We start from the raw sequence: 19,411 nt of genomic DNA, 5'->3' as shown, positions 1-19,411 counted from the left end.
GCCTCCGAGTCGCCGATGAGTCCCTTCGTGGTCGCCAATTGTGGTGTTGGGTTCAAATCAGGCCTACATACTCTGCTAAACTCTCGAACACCTTAGTATAGAAGTTGGCACGGACACTGGAAAAGGTAAAAGACAATTTTATTAAGACCCCATGGGGTGGTGATACATTCCTACAGCACCCTTCGGTAATGTAAGAAGTAGCACACCGAACATCGGTGCGCGACCTCTTTTATACAGTTTAATAGCAATAAAAAGATAGGCGGTTACAAGTTACACATCTTAGGTACATATAAGGTCATTTTTGGAACACAGCCAACATGTGGGAGGAGTTTCAACAGCACTGGTCAGTTAGCGTGAACATTCCTGGAGAGTGACCAATTGGTGCGAAATGCGCATGTGCGCTTGACCAGTACTAAAAATAGCCTGTTGCCGAGCAGACTAGTGACCATGGGTATCGAGAAAGGACGAAAGGGCACACTGACCACGAGGCAGCATGTTCATTGAAACGGAAGTCAGAGGGATTAGAGATGGCCCCCGTTCGTTTTGGTCAAGTTAACGGAAAAGACCGTGTAGCTGTGCTAAAACGCTAACTCAGGAGCTGCCAAAACACGACAATAGCATAGGGGCAGTCTTAGCACAGTGAAATGAGAGGAGCCTAGACCAACCGGTAGCCTTCATTAGAGGGAGGTTACTTCTACAGGAACCGAGGGGGAGTACGATTAAAAGGGAGGTCTTTGCTGTGATCTGGGCACTGACGAAGGTAAGACCATACTTGTTTGCGACTCACTTCCAGTTTCAGACAAACCCCAGGCCCCTCAGATGGCTCATGCAGATAAGGGATGAAAATCCCAAACTGTTGAGGTGGTCCATCTCCCTTCAGGGAATGGACTTTATGGGGGATCACCGTCCTGGGTCAGACCACGCCAATGTTGACGATCTATCCAGATTTTTCTGCCTTAGTGATGAGAACTCCCATGGGGTTGGATAGTTCTCCTCACTTTCAGCTGGGGGGACACATGTTAGACCTGTCAGCCATAGAATGGTCTTCCTCCCAACGTTCTGCCTCTAAACATGGTAATATTGCTTTATCCCCAATTGGCATTTTAATTTAATTCTAAGTGCCTGATAAAGTAGTACTACATGTACCCAGGGCCTGTAAAGTAAATGCTACTAGTGGGCCTGCAGCACTGATTGTGCCACCCACTTAAGTAGCCTTTAAACATGTCTCAGGCCTGCCATTGCAGAGCCTGTGTGTGCACTTGTAAACTGCCATGTTGACCTGGCAAAATAAACTTTTTGCCAGACCTAAACCTTCCTTTTTAAAACATATAAGCCACCCCTAGCATGGGCCCTACAGCCAAGATGGAAAGGTGCAATGTATTTGAAAAGTAGGACATATACTTTCAAGTCGTACATGTCCTGGTAGTAAACAACTCCTACATTCGTTTTCTCTACTACAAGGCCTGTAGCTCCCGTAGGATAACATTGGAGTTGCCTTATTACATTTTATACGTGTAATTTCCAAATGGGAAGGTATAACCAGTTTATGTTTGTTTTCTCTGGAATGACAATTTAACAATCTAGCATAGTAAAGTCAGATTTTTAATTGCGATTCTGAAAGTGCCACTTTAAAAAAGTTGCCATTTTCTTGCCTTAGCCTTTTAGTACCTGTGGCCCATCTCTGGTCATATGACTGAGTGTAGCTGACAGTTGAGCTTTTTTGTATTCCTTCTAGATAGCCACACAAAATAGGGAGCTTAGGTGTGCCTGGCTGGGACATCACTGGTAGGATGGGAGGGAGGAGCTGGGAACAGCCCCTCTTACAGCTAACTAAGCTGTATCCTGCCTCCATACAAAGGGCTGCATACCCCCTTTAGTTAGTCTGGAGTCACGTCAGGGAAGGCATGATTCTTGGGGACTTCAAATGGAAACCTCTAGAAGCTTCTACCCCACTTCAATAGCACAACTGGGTATAAATACTGGATGTCAGACACCAATTCTTCAGTACACTTCTGGACCTGTGGATACTCTGCCAGGAAGAATGTCTACTGTACTGCTGAAGAACCACCACTCTGCTGGACTACGGCTTTGCCATACTGACCTACTGCCCTCTTGCCTGAGTGAGGGGACCTGTACCTGCATCTCTTGAACTCAGTGCTGGTTGTCTGGCCTCCTGATCTGAAGCCTCAGGGACACAAAAGGCTTCCAAAAACCTTGCATCTACACCTGAACTCTGCCATCTGTGAGTCTACAGTGCCAAGATGTGTCACCCCAGTCCTGGACCTTGGAAGTGGTGCTTTGCCAGCCTCTATGGGTCCTTTTAATGTACACAAGGGAACCCAATAAATACCTTTGGACCATGGGTAGTTTGCTATTTTAAGGAGAACAACGGTCCTCAGGAAAAACAATAACTGGACAAATAATCTTATAGCCCACAATAAGTACTATAGTTCAACTTCCTGACCCAGCCGGGCAAGGAATGGTTTAATTCAAAAATTAAAAAAGTGGTTGACCTTAGGAGGGTCACATACAAACATTTAGATAGGGCACAATCCTGTACCTATCCCAAGGGTTAGAAAGAGCATAAAGTAAAAAAAGGGGGTGAGTGATTCAAGAGGAACATTTCTTACAGGCAAAAGAAAGTTTTTTGGAGCCAACTGTCGTTTGCAAATTCATAATCAATCTAAGCAAAATTACGACATACAGTGTATACAGATTAATGTACAACTTAATGTCATGCAACACTGTTTTTAAGCGTCAACGTTTCGATCCCTTGGCCGCTGTAGTCAGATTACAGCGGAATCACGCTGCAGAAGAGGAGGAGAGAGACCATTGTGTCTCCTCCCACCCACCCACGAGCGACTCGCCGATTAAGCGATCGAAACCGCCCAATAAAGCGACCTCTCCCCCGATTGAGCAGGGAGCTACGGACTCCTATTCTCTGAGTTCCCACTCCAAGGAGGACTCGTGACATCACGACCCTTGGACTTAATTTGCTCACAAAAGGCAATCCCTTCCCCGGATACCGCAAAACTGTGAATTGTCCATCAACGTCTGTGTAAGACCGACATAGAGACCGGACAGGCGTCCTTAAAGGAAACAGGCAGTGACTAATACAGTCCTGATGATGATCCCGGTTCACTAGGAGCCAAGGGATCGAAACGTTGACGCTTAAAAACAGTGTTGCATGACATTAAGTTATACATTAATCTGTATACACTGTATGTCGTAATTTTGCTTAGATTGATTTTGAATTTGCAAACGACAGTTGGCTCCAAAAAACTTTCTTTTGCCTGTAAGAAATTTTCCTCTTGAATCACTCACCCCCTTTTTTTACTTTACGCTCTTTCTAACCCTTGGGATAGGTACAGGATTGTGCCCTATCTAAATGTTTGTATCTGACCCTCCTAAGGTCAACCAATTTTTTAATTTTTTAATTAAACCATTCCTTGCCCGTCTGGGTCAGGAAGTTGAACTATAGTACTTATTGTGGACTATAAGATTATTTGTCCAGTTATTGTTTTTCCTGAGGACCGTTGTTCTCCTTAAAATAGCCTCTATGGGTCCAGCAGAAGTGACGCATCTCCTCTGATGAACGGCGCAACCCAGAGCAGAATGGACACATTTGTACTGCTGAATGGTTTGAAACCGTTGCAAAGACTCGCACCACCGCCACAGCAGCCTGCATCGCTTTCTGAACCGCTGCTGCGTGATGCATCCTCTGCACAGGCCCTCACATCTCTCGTCGATGGCAGCCTCGACGATGAACTGTGCATCACAGTCTCACAGCTCCTCAGAACTGGTGCATCGCCCCAACTGCATGGAACATCCCCTACTCCGGACTTCGCATCACATGCTCTCGTTGACAGGATCCCTGGTATTGACACAAAAGGACCTTGCACAGCAGACTCGCCACATCTCGGAACTAATGCATTGCTTTGACTACCCAACCAGGAATTAAGGTGCCCTGTTCAGCATTTCAGCCCGCACTCTATCGTAGTCGGCCTGAACAGATGACGTTGTCCCGGTCCAGCACAACCAGATATCTACAGTTTAACTTTAAAATTTCATATCCCTGGTTCTACTCAATGGATGTTTGTCTTGTTTTATTTATAAAAAAATCACTCTACTTTCCTAATACTGTTGTGGGCACCTTTTGGGGAAACAGCCTTTACAATGCGGGCTGACTCATGCATGCCTTTTCCCCGCAGGCAGAGCCACACTTGGCTTAACCATGTATGTTCCTTAAGCACTCATTGTGTGGTTAAGGCAGAGGGCAGTCTAGATGTTGGTATGGGCGGGCACAGAAGAAGAAGGATTGGGAGGGGATGCAGCCTGGTAAGTGGGGCTGGTGCCGGGTTGTGTGAGGATGGGCGTAATGCTTAAGTGTTGGCGGTAGTTTTTAGGGCTAAGTGTTGGGAGTAGTTTTTAGGGCTCGGGGGTCGGGTTGTTTTCAGGGCTCGGGTCGGGTTGTTTTTAGGGCCAGGGGCGGGTAGTTTTTAGGGCTCAGATGGGGGTTGGGGTAGTTTTTAGGCTTGGGGGTCGGTAGTTTTCAAGGTTTGGGAGGGTCAGGTAGTTTTTAGGGCTCGGGCGCTTGTAGTTTTTAGGGGTCGGGTAGTTTTTAGGGCTCAAGATGGGGGGCTGGTGTGTGATCTTTAGTACACATCCCTTTATCAGCCATGCCTTTACCACCAAATTGAGTGGTAAAGGCATGTGTGGTAAAGGCATGCATAGTAAAGGACTGTGTTTTTCAGATGCATTCGTATTTCGGGCATCTTTGTAGAGGCACGCGTTAGCCATGCATGCCTTGGTCATACAACCCTCGTTGCCTCTAAATTAAGCCTGACTATTCTGTGCCAAACTACCAGGGGTATAAACCCATTTTAATTTGGGGTTTGGTTCTGCCTTACTCTGAAACGATTGTGGTTTATGTTTGACCAGGGCTCGCACCCCAGTCAACCAAAAACCCAATTTCTCACATGCACATTTAAATTCCTCATGTGAAAATGCACTTGCTAACAGGCTTTCCTTTTTTTCTCCACTTGGAAAACATTTTTCTCGAGAGAGAACCCCCTCCCCTTCCCTTTTTCCAATTTTGTTAAAGTTTCCCTACCATTCTTATACTGGACACGCATTTTCGCCTGACAGGGCAGGAATAACTCTGTAACCTTTCCATGGCTGGAGAGGTGGCAGAGGAGAGTTTGGAAAGATGGTGTGGTCTGTCATTTGTAACTCTACATCCACCTTGGAATGGAAGGCTTCTGTGGAAGTGATACCTGTTTCTCTGCTCGCTTCTGCTCTCTTCTGATGTGTCCCATCTCCCTTCTGTAGGAAGTGTTTGCTTTTGTTTTCATGCATGTAGGAGGTATTCAACATCTGGAATGTTCTTGCTGCCCTGGTTGAAAGGTGATACGAAAGAAAATGAATATAGGTCTTACCTCCTGGAGATTTGAGGGAATGGCGTAGGCTGCTGTAGACCTGCGATAATATCTCTGGCCATCATAGCCGTTATGAGATGGTAAAAATATCAGAACTACATTATGAAGACAGCCGCCGTTAATGTTGAAACCATAATTAAAATTAGGCCCAACAGCCCTGTAGGTAAAAATGACAATCATTTTAAATCTGTTGTTTTTAGGAATATGACTGGAGGAACTACCAGCCTGGCCGACTAAGCACGTCAGAAATTCAGATGCTGGCTAGCTTAAAGAGACAACAGAATGAGGAGATGGAAGACGACGGCGCCTCCCATGGATTAAGTGCATCTCAAATTGATAACTGCAATGTAAACATCAGCACAAGCAGTGACGACACAGCCACGTGGAACTCATGCTTACCACCGGTAAGTCATTCCTAAAATCATAGCTTGTCATGTAGTCATGCTGCACCTTTGGCTTATGCAGGGTTGTCAAAGAGATTGTATGCAAGATGGAGGACACCTACAAAACACAGCAGATTTCTGACTTTCAGGTATAAGCGGAAGAGTTAAGAGGAAATCAGCAGCCGATATTCAAATGATTTCTGTATTCCCAAATGTACATATTATCCCCAGTCTAAGTGAAGTATGATTCAATAAGCTTAATGGCAAATGTTGCCTTTATGTTATTAATGGAATGCCTATGAGCTGTTGCAAATGCATTAGAGCACGCTTCATCTCACGGCCTTTTATTACTAATAGTGCAGACAAAAACTAAAATTATTTGTCAAAATGTATAGTGATGTTCCCCAATAGATCATTGATATTAATAATGGCTGCACCGTATACATAACAAGTAAATCATATAATGGTTGTAGGTCTACACGACATACAGATGTCTTTATCCTGCTATTTATAGATCATTTGCAACCGTATGCGTACAATATTTCAAAATACAGCTGGGAATGTTTTGGAGCTTATGGAAGGACTGTAAATATGCTTTCTCCACTATCTCTCTGTTTGTGTAAAACCCACCCTTTTCAAACAACTGTTACCTTCAAAGATTTTACCCATTTTCTTAATTACAGATCTGCACTTCTGTTGCCTTTTCCAGTAGTTTAAAACCTCACAAGATTATATTATTATTGTAAACCTCTTTTTGGCACATGGGTTACTTTTTCCATTGAGAAGCACATTTCCATGGATTGTTTCAGTCTCCTGAAAACTGGTCCAGCATCAAAGTACGGTGAAATGGCATCATTTGTAATCAGTGGCGGCTGGTGACTTTTGAAGTTGGGGGGCGTAAAAGTTGGGGGGATGATTACAGTGCCACAAGCGAGCAAAGTGAGTAATTACGACCTGAATAAATATGCCATATGTGCTGTGGTATCATGATTGGTTGAATGCTCCTATAACATTAAGAATCCCATCTGTCGGTGATCAAACAACTATTCTCATGCACTAAAAAGTGCACCCATTTCACACGCGATAAATTATGTTTTAAAAAGAAATACTGTATCGGTATGCCCACGTTAGGTGAGTGTTTATTCCATATGTGCTGTTGCTCAAACAAATTTATTCCATCTGCTTTTCAACACTCATTCACTACCATCACAGTGTGTTAGCGAGCAGGCATTCCAAAAGAATGTAGGGATCCACAAACTATTCCAGAATGTGACTATAATTATGAATCGAGTCACGTCCAAATCATGCATTGTTTAAACGTGCCACATTCAAACATGCCAAAGCGTCACAATGTCGCGGCTGACATGACTCGTGGGGGGGGGGGGGTCACGCGGGAGTTCACGGGAGGGCTGGGCGGAATAAAAATACAAATAAAAACTTACCTTACCGGGTCCCGTGCTGCCTCTGCTCCTTGCCGGGTCCTACCGCTCCCACGCTTTCCTGCTCTCCCGTCTCCACCAGGAACAGGAAGCAGGCATCCTCCCTCCCCTCCACATAGCCAATCACAACGCTGCAATGGCAGTGTTGTGGTTGGTGGGGACAGCGCCCAGCTGGGCGCCTATGGGGTGGCCATTTTTTCAAAAAAAAGAAAAGTGCGCATGACTGCTATGGTCGGCACCAGGGACGCGACCAATCCGAGCAGGACCGTCCACCTGGCCGCCCTCCACCAGGCACTTCTGCTTTCTCGCAGTGCGAGAAGCAGAAACATAAAATGGTAGTTTTACCATGTTATGTTTCTGCTTGTCGCACTGAGAGAAAGCAGCGGGACGACGCTGCTCCACCCTAATGGAGGAGCTGCCCCTGTTTGTAATATCACGTGAGATGAGGTCATGTAATGATGAATTGATAGGTTGCTATGTACTACTGCTCTCGGATGCCCTAAGAAGTTGTGGCCTTTTCATTCACAATTCTTTTTTCCAACAGTTCTGTCTAGGAAATGTCATTACTTTCTGTGGACGTCTGTCTTGTGACATCCTTTGGGATTTAGAATCCCTGGCAGCCTGTGTTTTTTAGAACAGAGGAATACTGCTAGATTTTCTCAAATCACGGAACAATTCATGCAGTGTTATTTGTTTTTTTTCATGCCAGTGTTTTTTTCAGGAAGACCTGAAAATTATTTGCAAGTCTACATCAAGTTAATTGGTTGAAGTGATTATTTATTATTCTATTGTGAAAGAAATATACCGAAACTTTTTCAGAGGCCATTCTTGGTTGGAAATTCTCTTTGATAATATAATATAATATAATATAATATAATATAATATAATATACATTTTAGGTGTAGGTGGGGAGAGGCTATATCCTAATGTTAAACTATAGTTCCACTTGAAACCTTCCACTTCAAGGGTTTCAGTAGAACATTTGTTGGAACAAATAGATGTTTGCTGGACAAACCTATAGGAATATTTTAAGTAGACAAATTCAACTGTAAATGCTATGACGAAGATTGCCTTGTTTGAAAATCCCATAAAGTTTTTATATGGAAACATTGAGTACTATGATAAAAGAAACAAATCGTATTATAAAGTAATACTTCAAATGTTTATGCAGGGAATGGTATTGTTGAGCTATTGGAGAGAGAGGCTAGAATTAAACACAAGGCCAACACATTCGGCTTTCAAATGTTAACTAGTTTCATCTGAGAGGATGCATTTAATGAATATGCAACAAGTAGCTAAATCAACAATTAAGAATTAAGAAATGAAGACCCCAAAGGGTTCACACCGGGCGTGGGAGAATTTTAGCAAATAAATACTAAAAACCCAAAGACAAGTGAATATAGAAATCAGCAGTTATATCGCTTACAGGGAAACCAAGAACTGTTTCATAAAATAATCAGAACTTAAAACCACCTTTCTGGACATGGTAGTAGCCATTCTTTACCTCAAAGATGTTAGTGGCCAGGGCCAGGTAAAAGATGAAGGTTAATTCTGGTCCTTGTTAGTCAAAAGGTTTACATTTCTACTTAATAGATTTGTGGAGCTTAAAGATCTGCTGTGCGGCAAGCATAGAAAGCGTCTGGATCAGCAGAAGTGGTTCTTCAAACTCTAGTCCATGTTTTCAATTTGCAGAAGCCTTCCACCATTTCTGGTCTCAGGTTCACAGCAAATAATCCAGTTTCAACTGGTACTTTGGATTTCTTTGTAACAGCAAATCTTCCCCTGGCCAAATGATATTACTGGTAATCCAGCCTCTGGAAATAAGTTTCACAGGAGGAGGCAGAAGAAAGATCCAGTTTAAACTCATCCACTGGTTTTCGTCCTGACAGATAGTAATGTCCTCTGCTATGGGGCTTTTTACAGTCCCGGGCCTTAGGAGGGATGTTCAACGGGGGCAATTAGGTTTTATTTATGGAACTTTGAGTTTCTTCAGACTAATTAGTAGGAAAAGATGGTGCCACTACCCTCAGGATAATTCTCGAAAAAGAGATTCAAGTCAAAAGCTGCGCATTACACTCTCCAGTGCTCATGCTGGCAGGAGGGAATTTGTCAGTGCAGCAGTAAGGGAAGTCTTCTTAACTGTATGTGTACTTGGCAGATCGTTTCTCAGAGCAGGTCAAACAGGGTGTTTCAAAGGGGTAAAACTTATCAGGTTCTAAAACAATCCCAAAGCTTTAACATTCTCAGATTTTATTTCAGTGTGATCCGTTTCCTTTATTTCGTTTCTGCCAGATATGCTGTTTGGCAAAAACCACCCCACAGTCCCATGAGCCACAAAATAAAATATGCAGATTCCTTAATTCATCTATGCAGCGCTCTCTCTGATTCCTCAACCTATCGTTGGCATGCCACACTCTGTCCCACAGGACAGCCATACCCTCTATTAACCACCAGCTCCTGGGCTCCTGTGCGGCCTAAAACCAGTATGTGGTCCCTGCACTATAACCTTAAAGGAGAAATGTGCTATAAGGTTATTCAGTGACAGATGTGCTAAGGAAAGGCCTACAACTAATCCACTCTCCTCATCTTGGCCTTTCAGTGGCTTGCCTTTCTATTTATGGCTGCTGGTTTTGGCTGACCAGCGGTGCAAAATAGATGTGCCGTCACAGAAGCTAAAGCCACGGTTATGTGTCTATTGTTAAGTGTCCAGCTGAAATCCAGCAGAATATGTTGTATGCTCCCAAACTAGCAAAACGACTGATGACTTTACAAAGCTCATTTTACCATTAGTTTCCTTTCAGCCCAGATTACCCATACAGTGCAGGTTTGTTTTTTATACTTTCCTACCAATAGTGACAGATTGAGGTTTTAATGTTTGTTGTTCATTGGGGCATGGTATGAATCCTGACTGCAGGTAATATGCATTCCAAATGCATATGTTTTAAGTATAATTGAGGAAATATTTTCTTCTCCCAGATACCCCAAATCAATGCTCTGTACAAGTGCACAGGAAGGCCACGCAGACAGTTTATTGAAGAGGTAGTCCAAGCAAACAGTGTATGTACAATGTGACTGAGGCAAGGGCTGATTAGAATGTAAATGTAAATGTAAATGTAGACGTACTTGTAAAGCGCACTGATACTCCTGAGTGTCCTGGCGCTATACTCATACCGCTAGGGAACCCTTCCTGGTTTTTCCCCGTGAAATGTCCACTCCTGGGCATCCCCAGGGTGCAACCAGTAATCCCTAGCACTGTAGGGGGCCGTTGTGGAGACTAAGCAAGCTATTGCCCAGAGTTGCAGCGTTGGACCCATGATTAGAGTAGGCACCGAGGCGAGAAATCAGGTCCGAGGAATTATGAGCCCAAGATCCGCCGAGACCAGCCAAGGCAGGAATTGAACCCTGGTCCCGGGCCAGACCTCTGCATCAGGGTCTGCCGCTCTAACCATTGAGCCACACTTCTCCAGAAGACCATAAGAACAACAGTGTGAAATCCAATCTACCCTTGGAGGCTTTGGAATTATAAGTAAAAATAGGTAACTGTGTGCCTACAAGGGATTTCGTTTAGAGTACTCAGTAATACTAATTCAACAAATTACTTTATGGTTAAGCCCCAATTGGTGACTAACCCTTGAAAAATTGAAACATCAATTCACTCATTTACATCATGATTAGTATGTAACGAACAATTTCATACATGGGTGTGAATTTCTGATTTTTTCTGCTTATTTAATGTGGGTAAAGAAAAAGGTGTACACAATGTGATAACAAAAACACAATGACAGAGGCAACCAAATCATATACAGAGATTGTAACCTTCAAATCATTAGTGTAGGCATCTATTTCAAATGTATAAATACAGAAAAAGGATCTGAGAGGGCAGAAAGCAATTCCTGATAGAGTAAATCACTGGAGAAAATAGATGAGCTTGTCGACGTTTCGGTCTTGAGGGCATATGAGTCCGTTAGACCATCTTCAGGACGGTGAAAGGAGAATGTGAGTACTTTAAACGAAATCCCTTGTAGGCACAGTTACCTATTATTGATTAGAAGACCGGCAGCCTCTGCAAAGTCAAAACACTTGATCCATTAGTAGCTATCCTTAATCCAGTCTCCGAATAGATGTACCAGGTGTAAACGCGATCTCTTAGTTTGGAAGTTTCTAATTTTTAATAACTGAAGGGAAATGGCAAAAGAACCTGCTGTGGTTAATTGGTATATTTCAGATGCTCTATGAAATAAACAAAGTTTACAAGCCATATTTCTGTATATTATGATTCTGTTTAACCAGTAACTGGAGAGCATCCGGTTCATAACATTATATGATGCTCAAGCTTCCTTTGTTTAGCTAAAAACAAAGGAGAGAGCGCATCACATCTCTACACCCAATGATCACAGCAGCACGATATACAGACATCTGAAGCTTTGTAGGGATTAGAACAGCTGATATGTACAGAAATTGCCTTTATTTGTAACAGCCTTTGCTGAAGTAACTGTGAGTATTCTTTGCCAGTTTCACTTATTTATTACTCTATCGTTGTGTTTTCATTCACACTCCAGTGTATTATCACGCACAACGCATGTAGCAGTTTTCTCCTGAAAATGTGATGGAAGAAGACATCTGGTACACTGTTTTACTCACCATTCTGTATTGATTTTATTTTACTTGTTCGAAAAGAAAATGTAAATAAACCCGTATAATTAAAGTTAAAGAAATAAGATAATGTTTGCAATGCTATGTAATGAGCCCGGGTATTCATTTACGTACTAAACGTGTCTGCGTGCGCTTTTTTTTGAATCGATAGCCACCTTGTGCACAGAGAGTCTCAGTCTGCAATATATTATAATCGCCCAATAAATCAATTAATCGAGGAGGGTTTTGCGCTACATCTATAGCTGGGTCTTGGACATAAGAGTATTCTTGATCTGGGAACAGATTGTGAGTGCTCCTGGCAACATACAGCACCCTTACCTCAACATCTTCAGAGTGTGTTTACAATAATGCTTGCTTGATAGAAATGGTTTAATTTCTACATGGAAATTAATGACTTAAAATGTTTAAATCGAGTCTCTTAATAAATTATTAGACACTTCAAGCTTGCTTCTTATAGAGTGATATTTAGTTGTATGGCTGCGTAAGTCTACTTTGCTGTAAGGCAAAGGAGAGGCGAAGTTGTTGCCATCACATCTGGGGCTAGGAAAAGTGTAAACATTACTATGAATGATTATAAAAAGCTAGAGTAAGATTTATGGAAACCTACAGGGTTAGAATTAGTCCAAGAAGTAAAAATAAGTGTAATAATGTTTGAGATAAATTTGGATTGGACTGAAAGAGCAGATCACCATATTCATTGTTTTGGGTATCCATCGACACTGGCATGGAACGTTAATTAAAAACATTGTTGTGGCTTTCGGTTTTAGAGTTTCACTGCCTTTGAACATTGTTGGCACACATACTGACTGCATGGGATGTCTGGGGGGTTCTATAAGACCTCCTTTGCCCTTTCAAGGGGGCACCCTCAGAGGCCGCACTGACTATGTGCCACCCCTTTGTGATGCCCAGTTAGTGTGTCTCCTGACATCCCCTTTTCCTCTGCACCTGCATCCATAATAAGGCATGGACACAGAGCTAAGTGGGCCTCATGAAAATTAGGGAATGCCCCATTTTGATTCTCCTGGTACTACATCTCGCTGGTACAACCAGTATTACAGGGGCTGCTCAAGAATCTTCAACCCTATGTGTAATATTAAACTGCTCTGGAGGCACACGTAGAGGGCACTCATGCCATTCGGGTAGCCAGGAAACTTTGGGTAATACAGCCACAGGAGTGTTTTTTTATGGGGTGGGGCTAGCCCGTCTGTTAAGGCCATAGACTCTTTTAGCCAGACAACAGGGATTTTTTGGGAAGGCACCCCAGAAAGTGTGGGTGAGTGACCTATCATGGCATTAGGTCATCTCCCACACCTCTGCGCCTTGACAGTCTTTCTGTCTACCTGGTAGGCCGTATGTGGGGGTTACTCCTTATTTGTCCACCTCGGTGGGGGAGGAAAAAAGCCACAGAATATTAGGGAAATTATAAGATAAAATGTATTGCGGAAATAAAGCCATCACCCATACTTTGACAGTTGTGGGCATTCTAAGTAGGAAAGCGTAGGGGGGATCGATTCAACCCACTTCACCCGAGACGCACCCAGTTGTCTAGTTTTCTGAAATCTGTCGGATTGATAGGTTTCTCTGGAACTGGCTGACTCCTGTCACAAATAACTCTCTAAACCACATCCGCACAATGCTTGTATTTCAACCGAGCAATCTTGATGTTTCCATATTGCATTTTGGACCGTTCCTGTTGCAGTCAATAGGCTCACCCACAAAAGTTGTGCGCCATTTTTATTGTGAAAAGTGTATTCATTCTGGTAGGCAGGACGTTTGTTCACCTCTGCAGCATTCCAGATCTTTCCTTTGCAGAAATGCAAGCCAAATCTGTGATATCCGCCACAGTTTGATATAAGCATGACATTCGGGGGTAGGAAAAAAGTTAGTGGGGTCTAAGCAAGCTGCCCAATTCCAAACTCCCCCCCCCCCACCAATGTCTAGTATTCAGAAATCTCGTTGTTGGTATATTTTACCAAGGTGCCAGAAGACTCCTGGCCCAAATACCACAGTAACACTACCCCCAGAATGATTGCATTTCAAAGGGAAAATCTTGATGTTTGCAACTTTGTTTTAATATTTGGGGCCTTTCCTGTCACTGGCGAAAGACCCACCCACACAAGTGTGTTACCACTTTTAACGGGAAATGCGTTGGAACAGTGGGTGGTTGGACATTTGTCGATCCATGCAGAATCTAGAACTTTACATGACAGAAATGTGGGGTACACCTGTGATTTTAGCTAAAGTTTGTTGTTTGCATGGCTTTCTGGGTAAGAGACATTAGTGGCTGCCAAGCAAGCCTAACCACTCCTGACTGGTCCATTTGACTAGTTTTCAGAAATGTCAAATTGATAGGGTTTCCTGGGTCCTGAATGAACCCTGCCTGGGTTTATTAGGTTTCACTGAGTGCCTGCCCCACCCCAAGCCAAGTACGGCAGCAGCAAAACATCATGTGAATGATTAAATATCAAAGGTAAAATCTTGATTTTTCAAAATTGCATTTTTTGGTCTTTCCTGTCCCAGGTGATAGGCCAACTGAAAAAAGACAAGACCTACAGAGGAAATGAGAATACATTCTGGAAAGTTTATCATACAATAGATGTTTATAAGCCCCCTTTATAAATGTTTACTATAAGGATCCATTTATATCAAAATTGTTCTGTTCTCAGGCTCATACATTTTGTGGTATCAGCTCAACTCGTTTTTACAAATTTTTATCTCTACCTTTGTTTCAGCTTTCATTCAGTATTTCTCTAATTAAATTGCATTTTGCATGTCGATTCTTGCATTCCTCAGCGCCCGGGAAAATGTTCAAGCTACTCTGTTGATGTTTGAAGACATTAAAGAATTGTGTCATTTCTCTTTGTCTTCTACTGTCCCATGCTCACTGTACCACTTGAACCAAGCTACACTCAAATGAAGATATCCTACCAGATTGAAGCCGGTCTTGGTTTGCTTGTGTTTCGGTTAAGGGATGACCTGGCTTTTCAGGCTGGACTGTTCCTATTAGAGCGGGGCCAAGACTGATTTGCATATGGCTGGGCTCAAATTCTGGTGACATGGAGTGCAAAATAGTGATGGACTGGGGTGTGTCCTGAGTAATAACCAGTCCCTCAAATTAATTAAAGTATTCCACCTATTACTTTTTTGTACACCAGACATGCCAGCTTGTAAAAACTGTTCACCATGTGAGGAAGGGGCAGGGCCGTGGAAGAGGAAGGCATTTTTGCCGAGCACAGCCTGAGGCACTTTAACTCATTAAGAAGACACACCTCTTTCACATACACCATCTGATCTCAGACATCTTGAGAGACAGGTAGAATAGGATTCAATGTACTGATCCAGTGATATCCATAGTATGCTGAGCATTCCCTAGTAATCCATTACAAAAGTAGTACAATTATTCTTTCCTAAGGCAGTACCAAAGGTATATTTACATTTTATTTGATCAACCCCAGACTTTTGTAGTGTTGCTGAAAGCTGACTTATATTTTGCTAAGGAAGAAAAACTCTGTTTGCGCAATAACTTCGGACTTTATTTATAAAGTTTAACGTCATTACTTGTGTATCTTTATATTCCCCACGGCTTCCTACGTAAAGTATGAAGGTAATTTGTGTGCAAAGTTCAATAAGTGTGACATCCTAGACACTTCATCTTCAAGGGCCGAAAGCACGGCCAAATGCATCACAGGATGTGGCCTGAGCAATGAAAGGACAAAAAGAGCTTTGAAATGTTGGACCTGCGGTGTCTCTTGGCAACCCAGAAAGATCCCAGTAATAGAGGAAAAAGTACATTTGTTTAAAAGCAGCATCAGGTGAATCATCGTTGTACAGCAAGACGCGATTCGTTTAGGCGCTCATCTGGCCCTGCCAATAACTAAAGCTTGTGAATGGTCTTTTCAAACAGGGCTCCGTTTTTCAGCTTTTCATCTGTCCCTGTATCAGACAGTGTCATGACACCATTATTCCATAGAAGCCTTCGGATTGATTCTGCTGAACGGTGGAATGTCTAACTAACATCTTTGAGGTATTTTAGAGCGCGCCGGTGCCTTGCAGAGCCATAATTGCAAGTTCCCATGGGCTCCAGACAGGGCCGAGGAAGGAATGTTTATTAATGACTGGGTTTGAGTCTACTTCTTTTGTGATGGAAGCCATTATGTCCTGCCCTCTCCTTAACTTTGCCCGACCTTTCATATGTTACTAATTTCCAGGACCAACCCCTTTCACCTACAGTAAGAAAGCGTCTGAAATGTACAACAATGGCTTAAAAGAGGAAGTGCCTTTCATATATATACAGTTGCCCTTCCCAAGTGTACCCCAATCATTAAACCCCCCACTGCCATATTTCTGTAATGGCAAACACTTTAAGACATGCATGCTTTGCAATTTATACAATTGAAGTCGTATCACACAGCATTTGGCAATCTACATAAAAACGTTCATTGGAAGGAGTACTAAGTTCTGTTTTTGTCTGCTGAAAGGGTGTTTGTCAATTGTGAGTACCATGAAAAAGCCGTGTCAAATGCTTTGTGCCCATAAACAGGAAGTTGTGTACTGCTGATGCTAAAGTTGTGCCTGTACTAGCATGTGTGTGGTTAACCTTATGCTGCAGCTGCTCGTGCTGTCACTGTGCTGTATGATCATGAAACTAGGTGATCAGATTTTCACCATAGGAAAGTGGTGAGCTCAAGGAATGTGTGTGTGAGGCAACGTTGGTAGGAGTCCAGACTGAGGATGAGAGTTCAGGGTGCAAGGAGGGAGCATGGTGTGGAAGGGAGAAGTGCCCAAGGCAGTGAGGAAGCATAGGATGCAAAGGGAGAGTGCAGGCTGCAAATGTCCCATTCACCACAAGGAGCAGCAGAAGACGATGCTTATTTTCTACAAACAGTAAGGGCCTGGTTACAAGTATAGGTGCTCTTTATCGCACCTGATAAATAACGATAACACGAAGGTTGTTGTATATCTGGTGCGATAAATAGCACCCGTTACGAGCTTATGGGGAATAACACAGAAGCAGCTGTGACAAACAAAAGTGGTGAGGCGGGTGGAAGGGATATCGGGGGGAGTGCGAGAGGGGGAGCGTGGTTGGGGGGAGTTTAATAATAATTTTTAAAAAGGAAGACTTACCTGAAGCTTCAGATCGCCGCCCGCATTGCGCCTTGGTGTTCTTCTTCCTGGTCCTAGCAGACACTGTAACAGCATCACAGACTTGCTGTGCAATGCCTGCGCTGCTCTCATGCTATGAGAGCGGCCATGAGATTGGCCTGGGCCAAACACACATGTGCACTTTGAAGTGCACAAACCAGTCCTCCTTCCCCTTCCATGACCCCGCCCTACACACTGGCTCAGCCAGCAGGTAAAAAATAAAACGATGATAGAATATCATTTTATTTTTCAGCTGCTGCTGACTCTGAGCCATTGGGGCAAATTTACTCCGCCATTGTAGAGGAGTTGCCCCTGTAATAACATGCAGATGGTGGTTTTTACCGTACAAAAATCTGCATGAAACGGTATATACCGTTTGCTTTTTTCCCTTAAATTTCGGCAGATTTGACCTGCCAAAATGTAACGAATGTTGAGTTATTAAACACATCAGATAATTATCAGATGCGTTGAATAAAACCAAAATCATAATTACGACCCATGGATTACATATGGGTCGTAATTTGACAAGCAACTTGAAATCGGGGCCTTAATCTCTTATCACAGCTGCACAAATTGTAACTGTTATGACCGTGTGAGAAATCTTATGCTGTCGTGGTGGAAATGGCCCTTTTTGCAGGGTTAGCCTCAAACATTTTGCTTCTTCCTCCTATTTTTTCCTGACCTGTGATCGTTGGCTTTGGGACTCTGGGCACTTTACCACTGCTGATCAGTCCTAAAGTGCATATGCTCTCTGTGTAAATTTTTATTGTGATTGGTTATCCATGATTGGTATCATGGATAATGTGAAGTAGGTCCCTATTAAGGTGCACTGAGTGTGCCAGGGCTGGTAAATCAAATGCTACTAGTGGGCTCGCAGTACTGATTGTGCCACCCACATGAGTAGCCCGGAAAAGATGTCAGGCCTGCCACTGCATTGCCTGTGCGCAGTTTGTTAACTGCAATGTCGACCTGGCACGTGCACCCACTTGCCAGGCCTTACCATTCCCGTTTCTTACACATAGGACACCCCTATGGTAGGTGCAAGGTATCCCCCTGGGCAGTGTGCAGTGTATGGGAAAGGTAGGACATGTACTGGTGTGTGTAACATGTCCTGATAGTGAAATACTGCCAATTTCGTTTTTCACTACTGAAAGGCTATCTTGCCCATAGGACAGAATGGGGAATGCTCTGTAACATTTTGACAAGCATTTCTTCCCCTAGCAGTGAGATGGAAAATTAGAGTCTAGTTTCCCTGAACTCAGAATTTAATAACACATCTTTTAGGAAGGATGGTTTTTAAATTCTGTGTTTGAAAATAGCACTTTTAGAAGGTAGCTATTTTCTTGTTCAACCTTTTTGTGTGCCTCTGCCAGGTTGTGGATTGACTGTCTGGCTTTGGAGTGACATGGCTGGGGTGGATCCAGGATTCTGGTGAGCCAGCCTGGGCTGAATAGGCCAATCTGCATTTGGACAAGTAGTACCTGTCTCTGACTAGGGCTGTGCCTGCCTTCCACAAAAGTCTGGCTCCACCTCCTGCAGTGCGTCTGAAGGCCCTCGGCCACATTGACAAAGGAAGAAGTTGTGCACTGGCAGAGTGCACCCAGACTGGTTTGGACCGGGTTCAGGACCCCTTACACGTAGAGAACAAAGACATTTGGGGTATAATAAATATTTGAGCTGAAACCCCTATACTTTAGACTACTTCGTGATCAAGAGGAACCTTCTGCCAAAGAGGACAGCTGAAGAGACTGAGGAGAAGCACTGCCCTTGCTGTGTGTCTGGGTTGGCCTGCAGTTTGCTGTTTCTGCTGAGGAGAGGATAAAAGGGACTTTGCTGTGTGCCGTGTCCCCCTCCTGCTTGAAGAAGGACTTTGCTGTGTGCTGTGTCCATCTGTAACCTGAAGAGAAAGTCTCCAAGGGCCTAAGAAGGACTAGCCTCCTGTTCTGGGAACTCAAGAACATCAAAGATTCCCCCCATGATCTCAGCGACGCTGTGTACATGTGCTTTTTGCAACCTGAGACTGTTGTGTGGTCCGCTGTGTCCATGTGCCTGAAGTGCACTATGACCGCACTGAGCCCGGCAGCGTAATCGTCATACCGCTGCTAAATCACCACACACCGGCCCGAGCCGTGATCTGGAGAAGAGAAGAGAGGGAGCGCCGTGACCCGATCGACTACAGTGCGTCTCCTGACAACCAGAGTCCCCCCAGCAAGGGAACAGCTGCTGCAGTCCGAGCCGCCCAGCAGGACATCAGATGCGAGGGAGGAGAAGAGCAAGGCAACCCCCAGGTAACAATCGCGATCCTGTCCAGAGCCGCTGTGTGTGTATCGCTGCCTTGGGCGGGTTGGGAATCTGA

The 19,411-nt window shown here is 43.7% G+C and overlaps 1 protein-coding gene across 2 annotated transcripts in view; it reads left to right on the top strand.

The window, feature by feature from the left end:
* Positions 1-19,411, top strand: part of CFAP20DC (CFAP20 domain containing) — a 1,807,766-nt gene that overhangs the window by 1,251,317 nt on the left and 537,038 nt on the right. For both annotated transcript variants that reach the window (XM_078661515.1, XM_078661514.1), the window contains one exon: positions 5,639-5,842. In XM_078661515.1, coding sequence (XP_078517641.1) covers positions 5,639-5,842 — 204 coding nt within the window. The remainder of the gene's footprint in view (positions 1-5,638; positions 5,843-19,411) is intronic.

Source organism: Lissotriton helveticus, chromosome 9, assembly GCF_964261635.1.
Source record: "Lissotriton helveticus chromosome 9, aLisHel1.1, whole genome shotgun sequence".
NCBI lineage: Eukaryota > Metazoa > Chordata > Amphibia > Caudata > Salamandridae > Lissotriton > Lissotriton helveticus.
The sequence above is the reverse complement of the archived record's forward strand: the minus strand, read 5'-3'. Positions and strand labels throughout refer to the sequence as shown.